This window comes from Channa argus, chromosome 20, assembly GCF_033026475.1.
Source record: "Channa argus isolate prfri chromosome 20, Channa argus male v1.0, whole genome shotgun sequence".
NCBI classification, from domain to species: domain Eukaryota; kingdom Metazoa; phylum Chordata; class Actinopteri; order Anabantiformes; family Channidae; genus Channa; species Channa argus.
Window position 1 is genome coordinate 825,476 of NC_090216.1, and position 12,525 is coordinate 838,000.

At 43.4% G+C, this 12,525-nt stretch overlaps 1 protein-coding gene across 5 annotated transcripts in view; it reads right to left on the bottom strand.

Moving 5' to 3' along the window:
* The window catches only part of ankfn1a (ankyrin repeat and fibronectin type III domain containing 1a), a 120,280-nt gene that overhangs the window by 14,189 nt on the left and 93,566 nt on the right, over positions 1–12,525 (bottom strand). For all 5 annotated transcript variants that reach the window (XM_067488044.1, XM_067488043.1, XM_067488045.1 and 2 more), the window contains 7 exons: positions 8,232–8,331; positions 7,839–7,971; positions 6,935–7,051; positions 6,593–6,808; positions 4,942–5,108; positions 1,878–2,043; positions 1,198–1,366 (listed from right to left, as the gene is read on the bottom strand). In XM_067488044.1, the coding sequence (XP_067344145.1) occupies positions 1,198–1,366; positions 1,878–2,043; positions 4,942–5,108; positions 6,593–6,808; positions 6,935–7,051; positions 7,839–7,971; positions 8,232–8,331 (1,068 nt within the window). The remainder of the gene's footprint in view (positions 1–1,197; positions 1,367–1,877; positions 2,044–4,941; positions 5,109–6,592; positions 6,809–6,934; positions 7,052–7,838; positions 7,972–8,231; positions 8,332–12,525) is intronic.

Genomic DNA, 12,525 nt, shown 5'->3' on the forward strand with positions numbered 1-12,525 from the left:
ATGGGTCAGAATAGAAAAACACAGATGAAACATGATGAGTTTACTGTCTGTGAACAAAAGTGGATGTGACGGGATCAAGAAAGGCAGGATGTTCATCAGTAAAACGTGGGCATTTTCAGGGGGAATTTGGAAACAATGAGCTGGTCTGATGACTTCAGGTCTAACAGTAAACGCAGTCATGTTCAGAGATTCATATTAAAGTGTTTCATTCAGCACGGTGAGCAGCAGCAGCAGCTGCTGAGGAGCTCAGTGTGTGTACAAAGACAGAGTATTGTGCAGTGTGTATGGGTGTTATTGACACATTCTTGTGTGTGAGTGTGTTTATGTGTGTGCACTGTGTGTATGGGGGTCAGCAGAGAGGCCGTCCTGCTGGAGCCTGCAGACTGATTTAGTGCTTCTCCCTGCAGAGGTGTGTGTGTGTGTGTGTGTGTGTGTGATGAGACTGTGCCGCAGTAACACAGCTCGGTCTGTTGATCCTCCTGAACTCAGTTAGTGCATTAGCCTCTGTTCACAGGACATTTATATGCTCCTCAGTAACATGCTGTACTACAGGTACTTACACAATACTGTGCTGATAGCATCAATACTTTTTAATTACCAATTAAGTTGCCTGGCGCTGAATTTAACTGACAGAAAACGCAGCTTGCTGACTTTTCTTTTCGTGTGTGTGTTCATGTCTCAGCAGAGTGACACCTCAGGCAAGCGAAAGGATTTAGCTTTAGGATTAGGATTTTTTTTTTTTTTTACACACACACACACACACACCGACAGACAGTAATTTGACCGAAAACCTATTTTACATGGCAAAGAAATGTGAGTTCCCCAACAGAAATCTACCAGGGTAAATCAGGTTTTCCTAATCCCGTACCGTGGTTTCAGAAACCAGCTTTCCTGTCTACGGGACACGAGCCGACTGTAACCTGGTTACTTGATTCCATGTAAACACACTGAATGTCTCCGTCTCATCCCTGACAGAGCAGGAGTCCTTTTTTTCTTGTCCCTGACATTAATTTTTGGCTGTTTGCATGTGCTGCTGTAGAATGACTTTGGGACAGATGGACACCTCCCTGATCCTGATAATGGTGGAGGGTTGCACGTGCAGCAGGTCTTTGAACTAATAATGGCAAATTTCCTTTGTATGCTCAGATAAATGTGAGCTAAATGAACAAGTGTGTATGAATGTGAGTGTGCTGTTACCAAGCTCAAACATCTGCAGGGGGAGGTGGAGGAAGCCTGACAGGGGGGTGTATGGGTTGGACTGTCCAGGGGCGGAGCAGACATCATCGGCCGCTGGCAGCAGCAGCAAGAAGGAGACTCCATGACCGAGCTCCACCACCTCCTGACTGTAGAGACGGAAGTGACGGGCCTACACACACACACACACACACACACACACGTCATACTTAACTCCAGCCTAAACCAGGAACCGGACACTAATCATAAAATGTCATGATTCAGCTCATGGACACATTTTTGTTTTCATACTGTGGGGAGCTTTTAAACTAAAGCAATACATTTCAAAAGAAAAAGAATTTCAAATATTTCATTTGAATTTTTAATTAATAGAAATAAATGAACAGCTTTTTTTTTATCTAGACACAGTTATATTATGTAATACAAGAATGTTAAAACAATACTTTGCAACGTCTTAAACCTAATGTTTAAAATTAAACAACTGCTTACAAGATCAAAATAGAACATCAACCATGGACATTTCCAAGTGGTTTACTCTCCGACTTTCTGAGGAAAAGTTCTCTTCTCTGTAAACGTTACTGATCTGATGCTGAGTTGTTTTGTCCTGCCTAAAGTTATACACCAGTCATGATTTCTCACATGAAGTGGCTCTGATGTTTGACATCATGTGACGGTGTGTTTACCTGGTGCAGAGGTAGGTTGATGTGTTTCAGCAGCGACTTGATCGCCGTCTGCAGCTCGTAGTACAGCAGGGGGGCGTGACTCTCTGCCCTGGGCTCCTCACTCTCCTCCCCACTGGGCTCCTTCTCTCCTGCAGCCGACAGCATCTGGATCCAGTCCCACTCCTCCCTGAACACCACGCACATAAACACACACACCGTTTATCAGCACCTGAATATCAGCAGAGAGGGATGGATTTTACCAGTAACTATAGTGGTTTGATCCAGCTTTAACTGCAGCCATCAGAAACTGCTGAGAACTCTGCCAGAGGGTTTCAACGATTCGAAAGGTGCACTGTGGGAAAAAGTGGGCCACGCTTTTCACCATGAAGAGGATTTGATGCGGCAGGTCACGTCAGAATCTGCTGATTAGTCAGTGGAGTGCAGGTGTCAGCAGGTGGGATCTGACGTTACACAAACTGCTAGAATGGAAGACTAATCACAGAGCCACTACAGGTCCTTGTCCCGTAAACAGAGGTTGTTTTAAGGCCTTGCAAATGAAATGAACTTGGTGATTTCGTTCGCACCGACACCTGTTCTCGTTATTCCAAGAACCAAGTGCGTGTGTGTGTTGAGCGTGTGTTAAATGGCCTCTCTGTGTTCACTCCACCTGAGTAATCACCTCCGTCACTTCCCACCAACACAAACAAACTAATCAACAACTGGCTCATTTACACAACAACGACCCTCAGACTCGTTACTGCTGAGTCAGGAGAGCAGGAACCTCCGACCACCAGCAGAAAGTCGACCTGCAGCTTTTATTTCTTTTGTTTATTCATCTACATTTCACGTGTCCTCTCACACACACATAACTGTCCTGCTTTTCCCCAGAGTCACTCAACAGCCAAATATTTCCTCACTATTCAACTTTGGCAGAATCATTTCTTTCATCCATCCAAACGTGCTCAAACAGAGAGATGAACACATACGTGACTGTCCAGGTTTCCCTCCTTTACTTTCTCACTTCACACTTTCCAATCTGTCTGGACTGAGGACGCAGTTTTGTCGAGAATCCAGAAATTCCTCTGATGGTAGCCAAAGAGCAGAAATCCCTCTACCTGGCCCGAGCTCAGGGCAGATCAGATCAGATCAAACACAAACACAAAGACTGTTGTTTTGTACAAACCAGCCAGTGTGTAACACAAGTAAGCAGATCAGTGTGTGTTAGGGGACTGACAACCTCTGAGAGGTGCTAAAAGCTCTCATTCCACGGATTTTAGGTCACAATCATTCCTACAGTTGCTTTTGGAGCATGAAGAATCCGTTTTCTTTTCTGCAGTTCAAACCATCAATTTGCATGTCAGTGTTACTACGCTTGAAAACGACTGCGTTGACATGGACTTGAGTAACCGGGGTGCTCAGAGAAATCAGCTTTCTCGGGTGTCGGGTACCAGTGTTTACATGCAATCGAGTAACCTGTTTACAGGAAATCCATGTACACATGCAGCAGAAGAGAAGCCTGATTTCTCCTCCACCGGTGACTTATTTTAGAAGCCTGCCGCACAGACTTTAACTGTATAATGACGGAAAACCTGATTTCTGACTTTTGTCTCTCTCTGCCTGTGTGTGTGCTTGTGTGTTGCAGCAGAGTGACAGCACGGGGGTGTGTGTGTGTGTGTGTGTGAGTGGGCGGGGGGGGGTAGAAAAACCATATGCTGCTTATCCACAACAGTCTGCATTTAAAAGAATCTTACTAAGACTTATTTAGACTTCTATGAGACACTACAATTTTCTGTCAGACCTTATGCGGACTTTGTTTTAAAAATGGCAGCACTGCTCCATTAACCCTTTAACAATGTCTGCTTTCATTCACTCTTTCACTCAGCTGCATGCATCTGATTAGAAACCTGGTTACTCATATGCATGGCAGCGTAATCTGCCTTCTCCGACTGAAATCTACCTGGGGAAACCAGGTTTCCTTAACCCCCCCACCCCAATTTCGGGAACCTGCTTCCCCGTATACATGACACTGAAGAAATCAGCTTTCCCAAGAAAGTCAAATGTAACCTGGTTACTTAAGTCCATGTAAACAGTCATTGTTTAAAGCAAAAGAAGTTGTTTCCAATGTCAGCCTGCACTGACTTGTGTCAGAACAACAAGTTGTGCATGTGAAGGTGGGCAAACATTTCTCTGAACCCCTAAACTGTCAGCACCAGCCCCCGACAAGCAACCCCCTTGGTACAATTTGCAGATGATGCCACCCTCTTTGTGCTCATCTGGCCTTTCTGGGCACCGCAGTCACCTCGAGTGGAAGCAGAACATCAGCTGCCTAACAAAGAAAGCAGAGCAGACGATGTACTTTCTCAGGCAGCTGAAGAAGTTAATAGTGATGAACTTCTATGTTGCCATTGTTGAGCAGACTGCAGGTGGCTGCCCACCCTGAGCCTGGTTCTGCTGGAGGTTTCTTCCATTAAACGGAGTTTTTCCTCTCCACTGTTGCCTATGGCTTGTTCAAGGGACATTGTTGGATTTCCTCTATACATCTTTATAGTCCTGACTCTGTTAAGGGCCTTGAGATGACTTTGTTGTGAACTAGCGCTATATAAATAAAGTTTAATTAAAGTGAATAATTGAACTTTTTCAGCTTTTTAGAGAACAGTCTGTACACAACACGAGTCAAGGACAAACCTGTACTTTGCAGATCATAAAAAAACATGATAATTTTAGAATCATGAGCAGAAAGAAGAAAAAGCTTTGTGTAATGGTTATTCTCAATCAGACGTAAACCTGGAACCTCACGTAGACAACTGGATTTATCTCTCTGTCACGACTCTTTCTGCTTATTCACACAGTTTAGCCTTGAGAGGTGTGTGTGTGTGTGTGTGTGTGCGTGCTTTATTATCTAACTGAATATGATACTAATCAGGTTTGTACTGAAAAATGGCCCCACAGATCAGATACTGAGAGATCACGATCTGTGGGTACAGCCTGGTGCTGCAGGTGCTCTGGTACATTTGTTTTGTTCATAATAATAAACTCTGAGCATGTATGTGTGTGTGTGTGTGTGTGTGTGTGTGTGTGTGTGTACCTGGAGACGTTGGCGTTTTCTCGTATGCGGGTGTGACACAGCATGTTGGGGTTCCGCTGGGAAACCAGGACTTTGATTTGGTCTACAGAGCTGCTTAGCTTCAGGTAACCCAGGTAGAGACCTGAGGCCAGCCGGTGGGTGCTGCGCCGCTGGTACGCCAAAATGTCCTGGAGAGAGCAGAGACAGGGACACAAAGTTAAGAACTCATATTTTTACTCCGATTAAACTATAAACTGCCTCCTGCTTCAACAGTTGTTTGTCTGTGCAGGTTTTTTTGGATCTGAGTCTTAAACCTTAGTTTCTCGACGTCCGCTCTGATAAACGTCTTCGTCAAGTAGTCAATAGTCAAGTCCATATATATTTGGACAGTGACACAGTTTATCAGTGGCGCTCTGCCTGCCACCAGTGGGTTTGAAATAAAACAATGTGAGTTAAAAGTGTCAATCGTCACCTTAACTTAAGATATTAGATAAACTCTATAGGAATTACTGTAGTCAAACTAACAATCATAAATTACTAAACTACCAGATTTGTGTAAACCCTTTGCAGTCAGTGGCTGCCTGACGTCTGGAGTCACAGATGTCACCAGATGCTTGTTTCCTCCCTGATGACGCTCTGCTAGCTCTTTACTGCGGCTTGTTGTTTGTCTTCTTGCTTTGTGTCTTTAATGATGAGGTTTGATTTAACTTGACACGCAGTTTGTGGATCACTACTCTATTAGAAACATGGTTAATGTGGAGTTTTTGTGTTGTTGCCATCTAGTGTCCTGTAAAGCCATATAGGCTCAAAAGCACACAAAAGCATGTTCTTGTTATATTTGTGTCTCAGTCCTAAGCAGGTTGCAGGACCCTCTGAGAACAGAGCGTATGTTTTTCACCCGCACAATGCATTTAAAAAACCTCTTGGCCTGTTAGTTTTATTATTATGCATGAGTGCGAGCAAACAAATCCATTCTGTGTTCATTATTATTTTTCATTTCTCATTTAATAATTTTCTATTATCGATATAAATGAGTATTAAAGACTTTTACTATCTCAACACCTCTGTGTGTGCTCAACTTTGCCTGCACACATACTCATTGTGATACAGCATCACATAAATTCATCCAATCAGAGACTTAGGGAAATAAAGCCTGAGGCTGCTTTTAAAGAATAAACTTCTATGACAGGAAATGAACTGTCCCACTGTGAACTCTGCAAAAAGTCGCAAATATACCATTGTAAAAGAAATGTTGTACCAGGACTGTGTGAAGCTCTGAGTGGTGGATGGTTACTAAGCCAATGTGTTTGGCCTTGGTGACAGTCACAGCTGCTGCAGCGAACAATGTGTTTAACAATAGGAATCACACTTCATTTATAAACCTTCACCAAAAGAAATGTGTTTCAATTAATTTTATTGAAATGGGTCCCTGCGTCAATCATTCAACACTCCTGGATGGTACAGTGATATAAAATCCTGAGCATCATGAACCTCAGCATATCTGAAGCTCAGCTTAAAGATCTGCTGATGAAACGTCTCTGAAACACTCAAAAAAAAAAAAGATTTTGTAGCGTGTAAAACCTTTTCGACTTCAAACTGTGAGGACATGAGTACACTAATGTGTATGTTTGTGACAGAGGAAAGTGAGGCTAAAGCTCTTGCCCTTCCTCACCTGCATGGTGATGATGAGTATGTCGAGAGCGTACGGTTCCTCGGGTGTGGAAAGAGACTTCCTCTGGCTCTGCAGCTTGGTCACCTGCATCCACTTCCCACTGAACAGCGAGTGCTGGGTCTCCAGGTCACGGATTGTCACCAGCAGCACGTTGCCATGGCGATCCTTGATTGGCTCATAGTGGACCCGACCCAGGTTATGAGTTCCCAGCAGGTTCTGCAGGACAAGTAGATGAAAGAAAATGTCTCCACGTGAGAACAGGTGCCACAGTTTATCACCTTAACACTACAGTGTACAGCAAATTGTTAAACTTCAGTTTCATGTCATCTCATGTTTCCTGACCTGCAGCTGACCAGCGGCAGTGAGCATCTTGTGCCTGGCCTGCAAGGTGGAGGACGACGACATAGACACCGACATACTCTGTCTCAGCCAGCGGACGTCCTCCCACATACAGGATAGCTACAGAGACACACAGACAGACATTAAAGGCTGAATTATACCTGCCCTTGTTGGGAGACGGACGGGAAAAGGGGACGTGCACACACTTTTATTTAAACTACAATTGGGAATAAGGACACGTTCAATACATGTTCACTGCAAAACACGATGGGAACTCTGGAGAGTAGCTACAATGAGAAGAAGCCTCCTTAGTTTGTTGCCTTTGACTAAACAACATGAAAAAGCGCCTCACGTAAAGATCGTCAAGGATGTCGAGATAAACATTACAAACCTTTGATATGTGAAACAAGCAGCTGGTTTACATGTAAGCTGATGCATGAAGGTCCCATTAAGACTCCTGTCACACAGCTCCTCACTCAACAGCTTTAAGATTGTGAACACGCTGGAACTCTGAGCTGCACTTCTACATTGAAGTGGAAGAGAACGAACCATTTTAAAATTCCTCTTCACCTTTTATTTATTTTACAATTTCTGATTATACTTTGGGTCAGACCCTACAGCAGTGGCACTGCATGGGACAGGCCTGAAAATATGGTTTATTTAAAGATAACAAGCTGTGTACTGTAGGCAGCCCAGAGTTCTTGTAGACGGTCAATCCTCATCACAGATTATGGGAAATGGTCTTCTGTTATCTAAACTACTTTACCGCCTTGCTTCCCTTTCATCCACGTACAACCATGACAGTCGCTGCCACGTAAGCTGCTCGCTATGCTCGGGTCATAAACAACCGCTCTACCAAATGACCTACAGCCGCCCCACCTCCAGACAAACTACCATCACACAGTACCTTGGTGAACCAGAGGAAGTCTTGCATGAGGGAGCTGCTGTAGGAGTCGTCCACCTCCACGATGGGGATCTGGTCCTCTGCAGTTACCAGTAAACTGTCCTTATGGTAAAACACAGCTGCCAGGTAGATCCCCCTGCACATACATCAGGTGGTACATCACAAGATGTAATGGCAACACATGGTTGTGGTCTCTAGATTAAATATTTATTTTACAGGATGACATCTTTGGTCATTTCTACTTTAGCTGCTACCTGCTGCTGGTCCATCACCAGCTCCCTAACAGAAATCCAGTGCATTCTACTTCTCTTCTGCTGACAAAATGAGGTAGCCATCAATATCAGTAGCTATAGTTCTATGGTTCGACAGAACATAACCCTGTCAATGAAAACCAACCTTTTCAGTGTTTTCACAAACTTGTTGGAGGAGTTGAAGAGGTGTTTGAGACTTCTGGAGACCGACTGCTTCCTGCTGGGGTTCTGCAGCTTAGAGGCATCTAAAAACAAGAAACGACAAACGACAAAGAAGAAAGTTTTACCTGATTTGAAAATTCCACTTAAATATTGGTGTAATGATTTGCCATCCAGACTAAGAACCTAGCTTCCTTGCTTGGACTTGAAAATAATGGTGACACAGTGACAGTAAATGAGTAAGATCATATTCATGAAGTGTTCTCCACATCAGGGTAAATGTGGTTCTGCAGAAACACAGACTAAACATGTGTCTGCCTGAATGACAAAACTCTCCGGGCTTTTCCAGAACTTTTGTTTTGTTCTTAAACCATTTTTGTTTTGAAAATCAAGCCCACATATAATTCTGACTTTCAGAATAAAAGAGCTGAACAGCAGTGCGGATTGTGTGAGAGTGTTTATATGTGTTTCTGAGGTCAGCAGGGTCGAGTCACTCTCCCATGTTAGCATCTGACTGAAACATAGCTTATCTCGTTCCTTCGTTCGGCTGTCTATCTCCCTTCCCTCCCATCGTCTGTCTCTCCCTCTGGCCGTCCTGCGGCCCCGTGAGGATGGCGGCCGGCCGCTCAGCGATGCCAATCTCCAGACCACAGTGCCCCTTTGTACTGCGGCTAATTAAGCGTCACATAATTACAGACGGCAGTCTGACGCTCGCAAACATGTTGTTGAGCTCCGGTTCTGCCTGGCCGCTTGGCTACAGATGATCGCCGCTGTCCCGCCATTACATATAAACCCACGAAGAGACAGACGACATTATGGAGGCTCAGAGGAGACAAATTTCCCCCCTGGACATGTAACGATTAGTGAACAGGCCTAGTGGGCTCAAGAGCCTCTGAAGTTACTGTTGATATCTGTTGTTTGAATCAGCTCAGTTAAAAGATACAAACTGACTAGAAAAGCTGAGGAGCCCATTTCTTAATGATGCATTCATCCTTCTAGAAACATACAGGCCATCTATCCCATTCTTCAGTGTAAACGTGTTGGTGAGCATCTACCTGATTAAGAGACCACTCCATTCTTCCTGACAGGGAAATTAAAGCGTTATTGTCAACACATCTGCAGTCTTTAGTCTGCACTAGTATTAAACTAAGAAGCTGAATTCTTGCTCATTCTAAATAAAAAAAACAAAAATGCTATTCAAATAGCACGATTGTTTTCAGCCTTATGAGTCATTGAGACTAGATGGAGGAAAGTCCTCATTGTGCTGTTCGCTGTCATTGTATTCACCACATTGAACTAGAGATGTAGAAGAAGAGAGCTGTGAGTAGCTAATCACCAATCACTGTAAAGGTAAAGACCACAGGACCACAGCTGCTGATGCTAGTGAGAAGTCTAAGAAATTTCTAGTCTGAGGAAACCTGAGCCCAGATTAGACAGAAGGAAAGATCATATGTCGAAAAAAAACCATGCAAAGTTCAGATGTGGTGTGAAAGAAGAAGAATGAGCTCGAAGAGGAACCTAAAAATCAAACACAGTTTGTTAAAAATGCAGGTTGAAGAACCTTCTAATTTCTGGCAGAATGAAACAAAATGATCCGCTGAACAGTTTGGAGACATCACACCTGACAGACCTAAAACAGTTTGGCTGAACAGGAAGAGCCCGATCTCATGGTACCAAAAGGATGAACTTCAGAGCATTTGGGAAACTGCTATTTTACATCCATGCTATTAATTTGTTGTATCATTTAAACAATGCGTCACTGAAAAACAGTCAAACATGTGAATGATGTCTCTGACAGTGTCTCTAACCCTTTGTTCCCTTAGTGACATTAGTTGTTCCTGATCTCATTTGAGGGTCTGAGGATGGATGGTGTCACATGTTGCACACATTTTAAAGACCTGTGAGGGATATGTGCGATGTTGTAGATCTGATGTTGGAGGATGTTTAGGTGCTGAAAGGTGCAATCACAGCCTGTTTCACCCTGCAGTGCACTAACATGAGCTCGCAATAAAGAAGCACTGAAGCACTAATCACCACATCTCTTCTGCAGCGTGACCGTAAGTGTACCTGCAGCACGGTGTTTGTGTAAAACAGTGAACAGTGTGTTTTCAACAAGCCATTGAGCAGCACATTCTGGAAAGCACGGTAGCACGCACGTGTGCACACACACACAGACAAACACACTCAGAAACAGATTGAGGCAGCCACCAGCGCCTTTCTGCTTTAAAAAGTCTCTGTGTGTTTGCAGCACTGGAGGCTAACTGGGTTTGACAAGTGGATAATGTGACAAGCTCACCGGCCTACTGTGCAGCTCCGCTCCTCGTCACTCTGAATAAATAAAGAAATGAGTTTTGGTTGGAGGCGGCTGAAAAACCCGATTGGAGTTGATTAATGAGGCCACCACCTTTCCGTCTGAGGGAGAGCACGAAAGAGGGAGAGAGAGGTGAGGCTTTTATTTAATTTAGTCGGCAAAATGCTCATATTTGTGTAGTATTTCATTGCACATTAAATTATTATTACAGTTTAATATATTATCACTTGTGACAGCAGTTATCGGCCACTTAACCTCAATGTCTCACCCAGATGCTGAACACCAGTTACTCTGCGACACAGGAGAGAGAGAGGACATTGGTGGAGAGTCTGTTGGACATTTGTAGGAGGAAATGAGATGCTCTCAAGTGAAATCACACTTGAGGCTCTGATTACATTTCTGGGGAAATGCAAATCAGACTATGGTGAATGAGGCTAATACTATATTTTTTCTCTGTCCTTTTCTGTGGACCAGTGCTGCTTCATGTTTGGGTGGACATTAACAAATTAATGGAAATAGACATAAATAAAGGGCTAAAGATCGGATGCTTTTCTCACTTTTATTTCTTAATTACTCCTATCAAGTGAGAAGAAGAGGTAGGAAAATGCCAAAGAGTAAAACTGCTGCATAGCAGCTCACTTTGAGTACTGCTAATATGTCAAATGAGTATTTTTAATAAGACCATGGAGGGATAAACTGACCACATCTGTCTCTAGTGATTAACTTTCAAAAAATAATGAAAAAGTGGTTTATTATGAAATGTGTAAAGTAACATTTACACAAATTTGTTTAGAAATGTAGTGGAGTAGAAAGTACAGATATTTGTTCCTCGATGTAGTGTAGTAAAAGACAAAATAGCCATAATTAAATCTCCTCAAGTAAAGTAGTTGAAGTACTTGTACTTCATTACTTTCCACCACTGGATACTGCAAAAGCTTCAGGCCTGGGCTGTGTGCTGCACAGAGCTGCAGAGGTGACAGTGTGGGGCTGATTCAATGAGTAAATTGTGTGACTTACGAACTTGAGGAGCCGTCCTCTGCACCTGTGATGATGATCTGAGGAAAAGATGCTAAAACTGATGCCAAACACGTCCTGGACCTCCCTCTGTTCCTGACACACAGGCAGGACGCTCACGTCCACTCCGATTCTAACACTTTTGTTTTGAACCGAGACTTTTTTCCGTCTCTCACTCTGTGGGTGTCTCAGATTTGTTTTTCAAACATCCCAAATCATGCAGAGCTGAAACATGTGCAGACAAACAACGCCTGTGTTCGTTTTTCACATTAAAATGAAGCAACGCTCAGCTTAATCCTTAACCTAATCATTAACAATGCTTATACAACTCTGTGAACTTGTGTGGACAGTGATGGCTTTAAATTAGATTTCAGTTGTTGTCCTCTTAACACAGACTGTCCGTCTTGTAAAGTGTCCCTGAAATGTTACATATCCAGAGTGCTGGAGAAGGACGTTGGCCTACATTCAGAAGGTTTTACCTTGTCAACTTCCTGCAAATAAACTATAAAAAGTCACTCTGAAAAACAACATCTAATTTATGGTTTAACCACTAAGGTTTATTTTAGGGTCCTTCACTGTGGTCACAATAAAGGTTATGAAACTGGAGAGACAATGGTCCCTAACATGACTGTACTGACCCTAACGTTGTAAAACATCCGCTGATTCAGCAGGTTTGTGTCTGCGTAGCACAGAAAAGGAGGCTAAAGGTTACAAAACATGCAAACACACCGTCTATGTCTAAGGACATTCTCATGAAGCTGCTGTTTGTTGTCTGGGCTCCCGTCAACTCAATGAAAACAACAATTCTACCGTAACAGATGAGTTATAGCAGGGCTGTGGCCAACATGACATGGTGATGTGGTGATGTGCAGGGAGGATTGTTGAGTCAACTGAGCAGAGGACTTTGGTCAGTGTGAAACAATGTTTTTCTGTGTAGATACTTTGTTGTGACCAT